The sequence below is a fragment of the Pelophylax lessonae genome (genome assembly GCF_965119305.1).
Source record: "Pelophylax lessonae genome assembly, chromosome: 9".
Taxonomy (NCBI): Eukaryota; Metazoa; Chordata; class Amphibia; order Anura; family Ranidae; genus Pelophylax; species Pelophylax lessonae.
The window spans coordinates 260801116-260817553 of record NC_138776.1 but is presented as its reverse complement, the minus strand read 5'-3'; the positions used below and the strand labels follow the sequence as shown (position 1 = coordinate 260817553).

Here is a 16438-nt window from a genome sequence, read left to right as displayed (position 1 = left end):
TAATATTGAAATGGAAGGAGTATCGGACCACTGCAAATCTACGAAGACCTGGCCGTCCCTCTAAACTTTCAGCTCATACAAGGAGAAGACTGATCAGAGATGCAGCCAAGAGGCCCATGATCACTCTGGATGAACTGCAGAGATCTACAGCTGAGGTGGAAGACTCTGTCCATAGGACAACAATCAGTCGTATACTGCACAAATCTGGCCTTTATGGAAGAGTGGCAAGAAGAAAGCCATTTCTTAAAGATATCCATAAAAAGTGTCGTTTAAAGTTTGCCACAAGCCACCTGGGAGACACCAAACATGTGGAAGAAGGTGCTCTGGTCAGCTGAAACCAAAATCAAACTTTTTGGCAACAATGCAAAACGTTATGTTTGGCGTAAAAGCAACACAGCTCATCACCCTGAACACACCATCCCCACTGTCAAACACGGTGGTGGCAGCATCATGGTTTGGGCCTGCTTTTCTTCAACAGGGACAGGGAAGATGGATGGAGCCAAATACAGGACCATTCTGGAAGAAAACCTGATGGAGTCTGCAAAAGACCTGAGACTGGGACGGAGATTTGTCTTCCAACAAGACAATGATCCAAAACATAAAGCAAAATCTACAATGGAATGGTTCACAAATAAACATATCCAGGTGTTAGAATGGCCAAGTCAAAGTCCAGACCTGAATCCAATCGAGAATCTGTGGAAAGAACTGAAAACTGCTGTTCACAAACGCTCTCCATCCAACCTCACTGAGCTCGAGCTGTTTTGCATGGAGGAATGGGCAAAAATTTCAGTCTCTCGATGTGCAAAACTGATAGAGACATACCCCAAGCGACTTACAGCTGTAATCACAGCAAAAGGTGGCGCTACAAAATATTAACTTAAGGGGGCTGAATAATTTTGCACGCCCAATTTTTCAGTTTTTTATTTTTTTAAAAAGTTTGAAATATCCAATAAATTTTGTTCCACTTCATGATTGTGTCCCACTTGTTGTTGATTCTTCAAAAAAAAAAATTACAGTTTTATATCTTTATGTTTGAAGCCTGAAATGTGGCAAAAAAACGAAAAGTTCAAGGGGGCCAAATACTTTCGCAATGCACTGTGTATATATATATATATATATATATCAATTAATTATTTTCTTTTTTTATTTTTATTTTTTTCCAAGAATGAATCAAAGTGGTACTTGGTAACAGATTTGCACTATGGTGCAGTCTCCAGCACATATCTTGACTACCTGCCTCACTGATGTTGTGCCTCTCCCTCACTTTCCTTCTTTTCAATATCTGGCACCTAAGAAGAGTCAGCTATCTCATCACCATACCTCCCTCATCACTAGAGACAACTTAAATGCAGGCAGCAGCTGCAGAAACATCTGTGCCTATTGGCTTTCCCTGCCTGTTGTCACTTTAATTGCTCTCCCCCTCACCTGTGAACACTGCCCCACCTCCCTGCACACAATGCTTCCCTTCCTGTACTCACCAACCCCCCTCACACAATGCTTCCCTTTCTGTGCACCCCCCCCCCCCCCCAGCACACAATGCTTCCCTTCTTGTGCAAAAAACTGCCCCCCCCCCGCACACAATGTTTGCCTCCCTCCACACCCCCCCCCCCGCACACAATGCTCACCTTCCTTTACACCCTACCCCCCTGCACACAATGCTTCCCTTTCTGTACACACCGCCCCCGCCTGCACACAATGCTTCTCTTCCTGTACACACTGCACCCCCTCCCTGCACACAATGCTTACCTTCCTGTACACACTGCACCCCCTCCCTGCACACAATGCTTACCTTCCTGTACACACTGCACACCCTCCCTGCACACAATGCTTACCTTCCTGTACACACTGCACCCCCTCCCTGCACACAATGCTTACCTTCCTGTACACACTGCCCCCTCTCCCTGCACATAATGCTTCCCTTCCTGTACACCCTGCCCCCCCTCCCTGCACACAATGCTTACCTTCCTGTACACCCTACCCCCCCCCCCCCGCATAGTCAAAAGAAAATGACCGCACTGAGGATCTTGATGAAAACATCAAAGTATTCCTCCCCACACATAAAAGTGTAGACAGTACATCACAGCAACATGCAAAAGGTCGACGCGTTTCACGATACCCCCCCCCCCCCCGCATACATTGCTTCCCCCTTCTGTACACATTGCCCCCCTCTCCCTGCACACAATCCTTCCCTTCTTGTACACATCCCCCCTCCCTGCACACAATGCTTCCCTTCCTGTACACACTGCCCCCCTCCCTGCACACAATGCTTACCTTCCTGTACACACTGCCCCCCTCCCTGCACACAATGCTTCCCTTCCTGTACACACTTCCCCCTCCCTGCACACAATGCTTCCCTTCCTGTACACACTGCCCCCCTCCCTGCACACAATGCTTCCCTTCCTGTACACACTGCCCCCCTCCCTGCACACAATGCTTCCCTTCCTGTACACACTGCCCCCTCCCTGCACACAATGCTTCCCTTCCTGTACACACTGCCCCCCTCCCTGCACACAATGCTTCCCTTCCTGTACACACTGCCCCCCTCCCTGCACACAATGCTTCCCTTCCTGTACACACTGCCTCTCTCCTTGCATGCAATGCTTCCTTTCCTGTACACACTGCTTCTCTCTCTGCACACAATGCTTCCCTTCCTTTACAGACCGCCCCATCCCTGCACATAATGCTTTCCTTCCTGTACACACTGCCCCCCCCTGCACACAGTGCCTCCCTTCATCTACACCCTTTTCCTTGCACACACTGCCTCACTCCTATTACTTACTGCCCCCTTTCTTGTACACATTGCCTGCCTTTACCTCTGCACACACTGTCCCCTTCCCTGTACACAATGCCTCCCTCGTACACACTTCCCCCTTTTTCCCTCTACCTTCCCCATGAAGTCTAAAATAGGGGTGTCCCTCCCTCTTCATTCTACCTCACTCTTCCTCCTTATTTCTCCTATTCCACCACCAGCAATTCAGGGCAAAAAAAGTGAAACTATCAGCTACTACAATTTCTTTCTCTGACACATGTAGTAGATGGCTTGTTTTGTTGTGGGCTTGTGTAGGTGTAGTAGTTGGCTTGTTCTGTTGTGGGCTTGTGTAGGTGTAGTATCTGGCTTGTTCTGTTGTGGGCTTGTGTAGGTGTAGTATCTGGCTTGTTATGTTGCGGGCTTGTGTAAGTGTAGTATCTGGCTTGTTCTGTTGTGGGGGAACTCCGCTTTAAAGGGGAAGTGTCAAAATGAAAAAAATCGAAGTAAACTAAACATCCAAAAAAATATGTAAATGGCGTTCAAACCATACATGTGAGGTATTTTTTTTTTCTTTTGTTAATTCATGAAAATGTTGGTTTTTCATGAAAAACATGTTTGAAAAATTGCTACGCAAATATCACGTGACATAAAAAGTTGCAACGACCTCCGTTTTATCCCCTAGGGCAGTGATGGCAAACCTTAGCACCCCGGATGTTTTGGAACTACATGTCCCATGATGCTCATGCACTCTGCAGTGTAATTGAGCATCATGGGAAATGTAGTTCCAGAGCATCATGGGAAATGTAGTTCCAAAGCATCTGGGGTGCCAAGGTTTGGCATCACTGAACTGGATGGACTTGTGTCTTTTTTCAACCTGACCAACTATGTATCTATGCAACTATGATGCAGACCAAATGCCGGATAAAGTCTTCTTCAGAAACCCACTTTCTTGGTAATGTTGATGTCCTGGTCCCCTCATCTCCTCATAGTGCCCTGTGGTTTTAAGCCTCATGACCTATGCCATTTTCCTTGTACTATATTCTGTACCATGTCGTAGAGATTATCAGGAGTAACCACAGAACCCTGTGAAGGACCAGGAGATCGGCACTCCATTGTCATGTCAGTTCCTGAAAAATACTTCACCTGGCACTACTGGATGTATTGGTTTCTGAAGAAAACTTCAGCAGGAATGGAGCTCCGTGCTGTGTCCCTGTACCATGTCCTGTATTGTGTGTCCTTTAGTGATGAGGAGATCAGCGGGAGGAAACACAGAGCTCTGTGGAGGACCAGGAGCTCGGCACTCCCCAGTCGTGTCTGTTCCTGGAGTGTAGTTGAGCATCATGGTAAATGTAGTCCCAAAACATCTGGGGTGCCAAGATTCGCTATCACTGCCCTAGGGTCTCTGCAAGGGTTTAGACTCCTGTAATAAGTTAAAGCTCAGATCCAGCCTCTTTGAAAAATATTTGCAAGTAAGAAACCTTGGAATTTCTGCACAATCTTTTCCAATGTATGACACCTGGTCGCCAAACACTGTCTCCCCTCCGGAGGAGTATAAACCCTTGGGAAACCCCATGGTTCCAAACTGAGAGAGAGGAACTTTGTTGGAGGACCTACGTGGATGACCTAAAGCCCAGACTGAGTTAGGCGATAGATGACCTTTTGTAACGAGAGGTCATTGACATCTGGTAAGGGTGTAAATTATTCTTTGGTGAAGGCGTTTTCAATCACTTATCAAGGTAGTGGATGGTGGCGTCAATACTTTGGATCATCACACTATTTGGACTTTCTTTCAACATTATTTACACATATTGTTTGATTCATGCTGCACTTTTGGGCATTGAATAGCGCAACTTTAGTTATTATATATTTTTTGTACTGTGATTACATCACACAGAATTGTTGCTGCTTTTATTATTTTATTTTGTATTTTTATTGTCACCTTTAGCGCGTTTTTTTTTCTTTGTTTATAGGTAATTAACATACTCAATTTTTCTGTGCTTTTACCTGCAATTATTTAAGATGGTTACAGGATCTGGTGATTCTTATTTTTTATTACTTTTTTTAGCCTATAATATTTAAATACTGAAAAATAGACATTACTGTCAAGGTGGAAATCTTTTCATATTGTACCGAGTAGAACACGGAGACAGGAAAAGTGTGATTGTACAGACACAGGAAGTGATGTCAGGTGCAGACAGGAAGTGATAGACAGACAGGAAGTGAGGTAGGGGTCTAAAAAGGAATTTCCGGTGAGTTGTGAGGACGTAGAGAGAAAAGATTGGAGCTCTTCAAGAGAAACAATGAGCAGAAGGTTCTAGAAGTCACCTACAAGATCATAAAGCTGCTGACAGGAGAGGTGAGCGGTGCCGGGAATTTCGGGACATTATCCAGTAACAGACAAGGGATGTGTCTGGATGGTGACTGTATCATTGTGTGTGTCAGGTTCCTATAAGGTGTCAGGATGTCACTGTCTATTTCTCCATGGAGGAGTGGGAGTATATAGAAGGACACAAGGATCTCTACAAGGACGTCATGATGGAGAATCAGCCGCCCCTCACATCACCGGGTAAGAGGAGACTTTATTGTAAAGGAGAGAGCAGTACGGAGGGTCCACCTAGATCCCCCATCATCTGATAAACACATAGAAACAATGTATTCAGTCAGTGTGTGTGTTTCCTACAGATGGATCCAATAATGGGAACCCACCAGAGAGATGTCCCTGTCCTCTGTATTCCCAGGATTCCACACAGGTAGGTCACACCATCCCTCACCATCATTGGGTAGATGGGACTGAGCAACTAGAACTGAGAAGAGCTCTTATCTATGAGAGGACATTCTTCTATGTTATCTTTTATTAGTTTTTACAAATATATTCTGTCATCTTTGGGGTTTAGGTTGAAGAAATGAAAGTTGAGATTAAAGAGGAAGAAGAGACATTGGTGAGTGGAGCTCCCGAAACTATGGAGGAGGGTGGTCCTCTGTATTCCCAGAATTCCACACAGGAAGATCACACCATCCCTCACCATCATCAGGTAGACGCGAAGAACATAAATGTGACTCTAGACTGTATGAGATAATACTCTTCTCTAATTAGCCTATTGTTCTTCACATTTTAACATAATTCTTTCTTTTTGTTGGTTTAGCATGAAGAACAGGTGTATATGACAGTTACGTTTAAAGAAGAAGAAGAAGAGGTGATGGCTGTAATGGGTTATCAGGAGTCTTTGGAGGAAGTTGGGATGATGGTGACAACTAAAGAGGAAGAACCTTCTCTATACATCAGCACAGGTGAGTAATGGACACTAAATACAGAAACTGTTCAGATATATATGCTGATGATTGAGGATCTCTGGACCTTCACATAAGGTCATATGACCTCTATAAGGACATCATGATGGAGAATCAGCTGCCCCTTACATCACCGGGTAAGAGGAGACTTTATTGTAAAGGAGAGAACAGTACGGAGGGTCCACCTAGATCCCCCATCATCTGATAAACACATAGAAACAATGTATTCAGTCAGTGTGTGTGTTTCCTACAGATGGATCCAGTAATGGGAACCCACCAGAGAGATGTCCCCGTCCTCTGTATTTCTGGGATTCCACACAGGAAGGTCACACCATCCCTCACCATCATCAGGTAGGTGGACTCGATGTATAGAACACAAATATTGAATGAAATTTTCGATGTAGTCTCTTGTTTTATTGCTTACCTCTACATCTGAAATGCAGAGTTTGCTTCCTGCACCCCCACTTTCAGCTCCTTCTTTAAGCATCCTACATTTTTTAGAATCCCCTACCCTCTATTTTTATCGCCGTATTAAAAGAATTTTTCGTTCCTTTTTCCTGTGAGTCTTAAGTCCAGTCCAATCCGACATAATGATGTGCCCCCAGGGAATGGGTCCCTGGCTTCCCTGACCATTTGAAGTGCAGCCTTTGCTCTTCGCACCCTCCTATCCCCGTTTCCAGCTCCTTCCTTGGGCACCCTACAGTTTCACCCCCCCCCCCTTGTGTTTTTTTTGTGTTTTTATAATCAGAATACGTACCTTTCTTCTGTGGATCTTAAAGTGGAGTTCCACCCGAAATTTATACTTACCTTCATCTTCTCGCTCCCGGTCACCTGAAAAACAAATGGATAATCGCAATTTTTTTTTTTTTTCACTTACCTTTTAGAGAAAATATACTCACCTTACTTCCTTCTTCCTCCCCTCGGCGGCCACGGCGATTCGTCACTTCCTGGCTTTTGCAATGATTCCTGGGAGCTGAACGTCATCGCTCCCAGGAATCATTGCGCCTGCACCGGCCCCGACGTCAGTTCCGGGGCGCGCGCGTCATTCCCTTCTAAACAGCTTCTGGGCATGCCCAGAAGCTGTGGAGGGATGACGCGCGCGACCCGGAAGTGACGTCGGGGCCGGTGCAGTGCATCGTGGGACCGAAGAAGGAGGAAGAGGACCGAAGAGGACGCGGAAGAGGATCGCGCTGGCTTCAAGCTGCCCACACCCGAGATGGCAGCGCTGGAGAAGACAATTTCAAGGTAAGTATTTCTCCTGAAAGGTAAGTGCAACCCGGGACAGATCAGAGGCTAGCCATTGTGGAATGTGCTAGCCCTGACTGTCCCGGGGGTATTTTTATAAAAAAATGTATAACTAGGGTGGAACTCCGCTTTAACACCAGTCACATGTCATCATGGGTCCAGCCAACTGATAGGCTCTCCTTTCTTTCAGCTGATTGGCTCATTGTTCTGCTTTTCCCTCTCCCAGGCTGAGCTCTTATGTACAGGTACTGCAAGAACCTGATACCAGGTCACATTTGGGTACTTACACTTTCATTACATTCAATGATTTACCAATGATTATAGACCTGTTGCCGTTTGTATCTTTTAAATCTGCCTGGAGTTCGACATTAATAGATGTTTTCTATTATTTTGGGGTTTAGGTTGAAGAACGGATTAATATAAAAGTTGAGGTTAAAGAGGAAGAAGTAGAGACGTATGTGGGGGGTGATCAGCCGTCCACAGAGGAGGTTGGGATGATTATGAAGAGTGAACAGGAAGAAATGTCTCTACTTATCGACTTAAGTAAGTATAGGCACTATGGAAGAAACAGGTCACAGTCTCATTTTACTTCTGAGTATAAGGATTGTAGTTTAAGGGAAAATGTTAGATAAGTAATGGTGGTGGCCAGTGACGAAGGTTCTCTAGGCAGGGGTAGCTTGGTACTAGGCAAACACAACTAAGCGGCTGGGTCCCTAGCTAGGGCCCGCCGCACAGAATTAACACTTGGTGCTGTGATGTGCCTTCCCCTGCATGCGTCACTTTCTGATATATAAAAAACAGGTCTACCTCAATAAAACACAATCAATAGTAAACAGTGGCGCAAAGCATAATCACCCGTGAGAAAAGTGATTATTAAATTGATAAGAATAAAGTCCATAACAGGAGATAAATGACTAAAAGTTCATATACAAGACACTTCTGAAGTTGACTTTCCACCACACCACATGTCAGGGAAGAACTTTGAGCAGAACTGGCAGATACGCCATTGCCCAAGATGGCCGCACGGATGCGCATTAGCAAAAAGAACGTATTGGCGCACGCAACCGGGCATTGGCGTATGCCGCGGTGCGTCACTGGCCTATATAAACTCAGCACTGGCTATCACTCATTGCTGGATTATCTTCAGCTAGTACCTGTGTTCCCTGTGCCTTGAAATTCAGCTTGATTACCCGTTACCGACCCGACTATCCTTGACCTGCTCTGGCTTATCTCTTGGCTCTGAACCTGGCTTGCTTTACTGACTTTCTCCTGCCTGCTCCTGATTGACTTCTCGTGTTTGACTTTGGCTTGATCCCGACTACTCTACCTGCCACTGTTCCTGATTGACCTCCCGTGTTTGACCCTCGGCCTGGCTACTGACCTTGATTGCATTGACCTGCCTGCACTTCCAGTGATCCTGTGGCTTATCCACTACAGATCCGATTCCTGAAGCAGCTACAGCTGCAGGCAGTCCGTGCACCTTTGGGCACAGCAACCTCTGTCACCACCTCCAGGGGTGCTCTGCACTCAGCCACAAGGGGAGCCCTCTCATCACCTCAGCCTCCAACCTGATTCCTGACACCACATGAGTTTGTGTCACCGCTCCCCATTGGTTATTCAATAACCAGATGCATGCCAAATATTCGCATATCCAGCAAAAACAAAAACAGGGAAACCTCTTAAAGATAAATGGTGTTCCCAAGCGATATCTGCACACTAATGGCACTCCATAAAGGTGTAACACAAATATAGGGGAAAACAAAAGATATCCATAGCATGATACCATAAAAACTTTATTGAAGTAAATTCCTCATCAGTTGCACTTTTTTTGGTGAATAAAACACTGGCAGCTGAACCAACAGATGCCGCTGGCAGGTCGAAAGAGACAATCTCCATGTCTCAGCAAGTTCCTCACGATATTCCGTAATTTCACTTCCGGTTTGGACGTTAGTAAACGAAACGAGTTGCCGTGCAGCCACGTTCCAACGCGTTTCGTCATTCCGACTTTGTCCTGGGATTGATCAACTGCTTTATTTAGGTAGACATGTTTTTTATGTTTTGTTTTTCCTAAAGTGGCAGCTGTTCACCAGTTTCTCACCTTTTATCATTTACTATTGAGTGCTGAGGCGCAGTGGTAGGTTACAATTTTTTTAGAGCGCCTTTAGGGTGGATCCTGCAGTTTTTTATACTTTATGATATATGTAGGAGGAGACCAAACCTAGTGGTCTGTCCAGGTATGGGAGATGATCGACGAGGACGCTGTACAGATATGAACTGACCTGTACAATGGAGTTTCCCCTTAGCAGGACCCCGGGATGGGTTCCAAGGATTGGATTTTTTGATGCCATTTACTGGAATGCAACTAAGCTATAAAAAGTTATTACCAACGCTGCACAGCATAGTCAAATCCGGTACAGTGTTATTAGAGAGAGAGAGAGTGGAAATGCAATTGCGAGTCCTTATGTCACATAAATGTACTTCTATGGACCCTTAACAGAACTATAAATACACGTGTTACATGTTCCATTGGGACGTTTGCCAGGTCACTGTGCTTTATGACTGTATTTTTTATATGCTGGTATTTTTATATGTTGGATCTGACTGTTTGGTAAACTCTGGATTAGGGGCCCTTGTCTGGGTCACCATTTTTCTTTTATGTTACATCCTTTGCTCGGCAATGAATAGATTGGTATCTCCCTATTTCTGTGGAGGTTTATTCCTCCTTATTCTCTTTTTTTGTATCTCCACATCATACAGCCAATCTCCTTTTAAAATACAAGATTTCATTATCTTCCTATGATATTGGTCGAATAAGCTATGCTAAGGAGGTTTTTCTGTACGCTTATACAATCGTAACCTGAAGAAGCTCAGCAGTTTTTGAGCGAAACGCGTCGATCCACCAACCAGATCATATGATCCACCTACCAGACCATGTGATGCATTATATGCATTTTTTGTGATATATTAATTGTGACTGTGGTTCTTTTTATCCTTTTGTACTTTGAATAATTATGGATTCATTCCTTTTAATTGATATTGTCTGATATGTTTGGGCACATATAAATCCCAATTTTCTAGGACTTGCTGGCAATTCCCCCCCCATCTTTCCTCGCCTCTTTCCCCTTCCACTCCCTCCCCCTACCGTCCTTCCTTTCTCTTCCTGCCAGACCTGGATATATTTGCATAATAACTGTAAATATAACTTTATTCAGTAAAGTAATTGGTTAAGGCTGGCCATACATGTTAGAATTTCTTGTACAATTTTCCTTTAGATTTACCAAAAACCATATAATATGAGGTCAAAACGAAACAACTTTCGGTTGTATCCAATTATGCAGGCCGTTGCACTACATAGTTTAATGTAAATCTAAAGGAAAATTGTACAAGATAATTAAACATGTATATCCAGCCTAAGAGTAACTATCTGGTCTGTGTTACTTTGGAAGAGAAGGTACTTTACAGTGTGTTGGGAAGAACTGGGGAACAAAGCATCCAATCCAATTAAGCCTTGACGTTATGGAGTGCAGTGTGACAAGGAGAAGCAGCCAGCTCGGGAGAGGGACCAATGGTGGTCGGTGGCGAAGCTTCTGTAGGCACGGGTAGCTTGGCACTTGGTGAACCCTACTGAGCTGCTGGGTCCCTAACTTAGGGCCCACTGCAGAATGAAAACCTTATAGGGACCATGCCTCAACATTATGGAGTCCAGTGTGACAAGGAGAAGGAGCCAGCTCGGGAGAGGGACCAATGGTGGTCGGTGGCAAAGCTTCTGTAGGTCGGGGTAGCTTGGCACTTGGTGAACCCTACTGAGCTGCTGGGTCCCTAACTTAGGGCCCACTGCAGAATGAAAACCTCATAGGGACCATGCCTCAACATTATGAAGTCCAGTGTGACAAGGAGAAGCAGCCAGCTCGGGAGAGGGACCAATGGTGGTCGGTGGCAAAGCTTCTGTAGGCAGGGGTAGCTTGACACTTGGTGAACCCTACTGAGCTGCTGGGTCCCTAACTTAGGACAAACTGCAGAATGAAAACCTCATAGGGACCATGCCTCAACATTATTGAGTTTAGTGTGACAAGGAGAAGCAGCCAGCTTGGGAGAGGGACCAATGGTGGTCGGTGGCAAAGCTTCTGTAGGCAGGGGAAGCTTGACACTTGGTGAACCCTACTGAGCTGCTGGGTCCCTAACTTAGGGCTCACTGCAGAATATAAACCTCATAGGGACCATGCCTGGAGCAACCGTGTGTGAGGCCTTGCAAAGTAAGTGACACAGAAGTCTCTAGACCAGGGGGTCTTCAAACTATGGCCCTCCAGTTGTTCAGGAACTACAATTCCCATCATGCCTAGTCATGTCTGTGAATCTCAGAGTTTTACATGGGATGTGTAGTTCCGCAACACTTGGAGGGCCGTAGTTTGAGGATCCCTGCTCTAGACAACACTTGGCCTGACCTTTAAAGTGTATATGATCCCAGAAACAAATATTCAATATATTGCAACTTACCAATCCTTAGATGTGGTGGATGCATTTGTTTTCTTTTTTAGACTTTTTTCCTTTATTTTCTCCTGGTGATCCTGCCAGTAACACACCTCCTGTCTTAGGGTGTCTCCACAATTGATATATGATCTTCAAATTCTTTTTAATTTAAAATCCAGACAAATCCAGGCAATCCGATGTAGTAACAAACCATTAACGCGTTTCGGCTAATGAAGACTTAGTCATGGCTATGTATTAATAAAGAATTTGCAGATCATATATGGACTCGGTGTGAACACTTTTCTGATTGATTTTGGAGGGAGTACAGGAGCCCAACTGTGAGATCGGCATTTCCACTGACGGGGAGGAGGGGCTAAAACTCCAGTTATTTGTGACCAACTGACATTTTTTTACATTCCTTTCCAACAGATGGATGTGATGTCGGGAATTCCTCGGAGAGACCTCTTCTATTATCTGCTGATTGTAAGTCAGAAGATAATGTCATCACACAGGATCCTCCAGGAGGAAATCCAAATACACAAAATATCCATCACAGACCTTCCTGTCCGGAGACATCAATGGATCCCTCTGATCAGGGGGAATCTTCTCACCAATCACATACTATGATTGCAAATATCCATTTAGGATCTCACACTGCAGATAGATCAACAGATCCTTCTAATCCCAAGGAATCTTCCTTACCCCATGAAGGAGTTCACCGAGGCGAGAATCTGTTTTCATGTTCAGAGTGCGGGAAATGTTTCACTCGGAAAGGGAAACTTAGTCAACACCAGAGAGTTCACACTAATGAGCGTACATTCCCTTGTTCAGAGTGCGGCAAATGTTTTAAGCATAAACAAAACCTAGTTACACACCAGAGATTTCACACAGGTGACCATCCCTATTCATGTTCAGAGTGTGGGAAATCTTTCACTCATAAAGGAGACTTTGCTAAACATCAGAGAATTCACACGGGTGAGCGTCCCTTTTCATGCTCCCAGTGCGGAAAATCTTTCATTTGTAAAGGAGACCTTGTTAAACATCAAAGAATTCACATGGTTGAGCGTCCATTTTCATGTTCAGAGTGCGGAAAATCTTTCATCTATAAAGGAGACCTTGATAAACACCAGAAAGTTCACACGGGCGAGCGCCCCTATTTATGCTCAGAGTGCGGGAAATCCTTCATTTGTAAAGGAGACCTTGATAAACACCAGAAAATTCACACAGGTGAACATTCATGTTCAGAGTGCGGAAAATCTTTCACTCGGAAAGGAGAGCTTGTTGAACACCAGAGAATTCACACGGGTGAGCGCCCTTATTTATGTTTAGAGTGCGGAAAATCTTTCACTATAAAAGGAAGCCTCGTTGCACACCAGAAAGTTCACACAGGAGAGCATTCATGTTCGGAGTGTGGGAAATCTTTCACTATTAAAAGAAGCCTTGTTGCACACCAGAGAATTCACACGGGTGAACGTCCTTATTCATGTTCAGAGTGTGGGAAATCTTTCACCAAAAAAGAAGGCCTTGTTAGACACCAGATAATTCACACGGGTGAGCGTCCTTATTCATGTACTGAGTGCGGGAAATCCTTCAATCGTAAAGAAACCCTTGTTACACATCAGAGAACACACACCACATAGCGTCCTCCATGCGTTCAGACTGTGGGAAATGTTTTACAGATAAAAAGACATAAGAGCGAAAGAAACAGCCGAGTGTGATGGTTTTTGTGTGTGGAACTTTTTAATCTATGGCGCAACTGTAGGAATAAAATATTTAATGAATAAAGGCAAAAGTGATATTGATGGGTTGAGTCTTCTCCTCTTTTCTCGAATTTATGGGAGGAGTTTGATGGGCTGAGTCTTCTCCTCGTTTCTCGAATTTATAGGAGGAGTTTGATGGGCTGAGTCTTCTCCTCGTTTCTCGAATTTATAGGAGGAGTTTGATGGGCTGAGTCTTCTCCTCGTTTCTTGAATTTATAGGAGGAGTTTGATGGGCTGAGTCTTCTCGTTTCTTGAATTTATAGGAGAAGTTTGATGGGCTGAGTCTTCTCGTTTCTTGAATTTATAGGAGGAGTTTGATGGGCTGAGTCTTCGCCTCAGTTCGTGAATTTATAGGAGGAGTTTGATGGGTTGAGTCTTCTCCTCGTTTCTCAAATTTATAGGAGGAGTTTGATGGGCTGAGTCTTCTCCTCGTTTCTTGAATTTATAGGAGTAGTTTGATGGGTTGAGTCTTCTTCTCGTTTCTTGAATTTATAGGTTGAGTTTGATGGGCTGAGTCTTCTGTTCGTTTCTTGAATTTATAGGAGGAGTTTGATGGGTTGAGTCTTCTTCTCGTTTTTTTAATTTATAGGAGGAGTTTGATGGGCTGAGCCTTCTTCTCATTTCTTGAATTTATAGGAGGAGTTTGATGGGCTGAGTCTTCTCCTCGTTTCTTGAATTTATGGGAGGAGTTTGATGGGCTGAGTCTTCTTCTCGTTTCTTGAATTTACAGGAGGAGTTTGATGGGCTTTATCTTCACCTCGTTTCTTGAATTTATAGGTGGAGTTTGATGGGCTGAGTCTTCTCCTCATTTCTTGAATTTATAGGAGGAGTTTGATGGGCTAAGTCTTCTTCTCGTTTCTTGAATTTATAGGAGGAGTTTGATGGGCTAAGTCTTCTTCTCGTTTCTTGAATTTATAGGAGTTTAATGGGCTGAGTCTTCTTCTCGTTTCTTGAATTTATAGGAGGAGTTTGATGGGCTGAGTCTTCTCGTTTCTTGTGTTTCTTGGAGATGTCCAGGTTGGCATGTCCCTGCCACAGTTTTTACCCCCACTTTGTGGTATCCTTATATCTTTGTAAATTTGTGCATCAGTTTCAGTTGGTTTTTCATTCTTTTGTTTTGCAATAATTACAAACAGGGAGGAGCTGAATATACCCGGGTTTGATCCAACATAGGTTCAGCGAATGATATGAAGTTTGGGTCCCGAATCTGAACCCTATTGAATCCAATGGGAGCCAGACCTTAGATATCGGTAATCAGGGCAGCCATCAGAAATTCTGGGGCCGCTTGCACAGCTTTAGGCCTGGGCCCCTCCAGGCCTGAAACCAACATTCCCCAGGGCCGTCCCATCAAATCCGCCCACTAGCCATCCCAACCGAGTCCCTCAGTGCGCCCACTTTTATTTTATCATTCTTACAACTTAATATATGAAAATGAATCCAATCCAGCAAAGAGACATCTCCATATTTGCAGCAAAATACATGCCAATCCAGCAAAGAGATGGCCTCATATATTCAGCAAAGAGACAGCCCAATCCAGCAAAGAGACATCCCTTTGGCTGCATTGGCTTAGTCTGCGGCCGTCCTGCTTTAGCAAGTGCTAGTTACTACAACAACAGCTCAATCTCATTGGTTGGGCTTGGGGGACGGGCCTCTCGGGATGCCTGGGCCCCCTACATGTGCATGGGCTGTCCCCCCCTGATAGCAGCCCTTTCGGTAATGTACAGGTTTCCTGTCTGGCAGGGACAGCGCATAGTGGTAGGGACAGGTTTCAGAGGAGTAGGGAGCAGGGACTACGCTATCTCCACTTAGGAAGCCTCCCATTTGGGTGTAGACCAGTCAGTTTGCATTTCTGCTCCTTATTGCAGAAACGGTCAGCATCATCTCAGGATAGGCTTCTCTGCTACAGATTTGTTAGTGGTCAACTGTGCCTACCCACCGGGCCTAGATGTGCATTGTTGAGACTATTAATACACTACTCTCAATCATCTTGGCCTTTGTGTGATCTATGCTCGCTGAAAGACCACACTGCACCCCTGCTCACATGTATACAGGGGGGCCTCAGCTGTAGTGCACAGTTCACATTTGGTTTTATTTATGGAAGGTTTTGTCAAAGGGTACATCTTTACATCATAGGGAAGTTATGGACAGTTTATTAAAGCTTTAGTTTAGACTATCTAAATTGGAGCATCAGTACAGCCAACAGTTAGGTTTTTGGGACGTAGGCATTCCTATTGCCAGAAGGATGTCAGAATTTGGAGCTCTTTTACACTTTCTTGTTCTTCACAAGTACAGCATAGTACACCATATGAAAGGTCCACCCCCATTTCTCAAAATAACCTCACGTTCCCAACAAATGAGGAGCGGATATATATGAAATGTCCATCTCCATTCCTCAATATAATGTCATGTTCCCATCATGTTCCCAACAAATAAGGAGGAAACACTGTACACCATATAAAAGGTCCATCTCCATTCCTCAATATAACGTCACGTTCCCAACAAATGAGGAGATACTGTACACCATACGAAAGGTCCATTTCCATTCCTCAATATAATGTAATGTTTCCAACAAATGAGGAGGAGATGCTGTACACCATATGAAAGGTCCATTTCCATTCCTCAATATAATGTAATGTTTCCAACAAATGAGGAGGAGATGCTGTACACCATATGAAAGGTCCATCTCCATTCCTCAATATAACGTCATGTTTCCAACAAATGAGGAGGAGATACTGTACACCATATGAAAGGTCCATCTCCATTTCTCAATATCACGTCATGTTCCCAACAAATGAGGAAATACTTTACACCACGTGAAAGGTCCATCTCCATTCCTCGATATAACATCATGTTCCTAACAAATGAGGAGGAGCTACTCTATTCCATAATAAAAAGTCATGTTTCCACAAATCAATGTGGTAAAAGGTCC

At 44.4% G+C, this 16438-nt stretch overlaps 2 protein-coding genes across 2 annotated transcripts in view; one reads left to right on the top strand and one right to left on the bottom strand.

Moving 5' to 3' along the window:
* The window catches only part of LOC309564419 (uncharacterized protein), a gene marked incomplete at its 3' end in the record, with an annotated part of 909898 nt that overhangs the window by 598092 nt on the left and 295368 nt on the right, over nt 1-16438 (bottom strand).
* Nucleotides 1-16438, top strand: part of LOC309563476 (uncharacterized protein) — a 51284-nt gene that overhangs the window by 26814 nt on the left and 8032 nt on the right. Inside the window, exons 4-5 of the mRNA XM_082267869.1 lie at nt 7684-7825; nt 12179-13388. Coding sequence (XP_082123995.1) covers nt 7684-7825; nt 12179-13388 — 1352 coding nt within the window. The remainder of the gene's footprint in view (nt 1-7683; nt 7826-12178; nt 13389-16438) is intronic.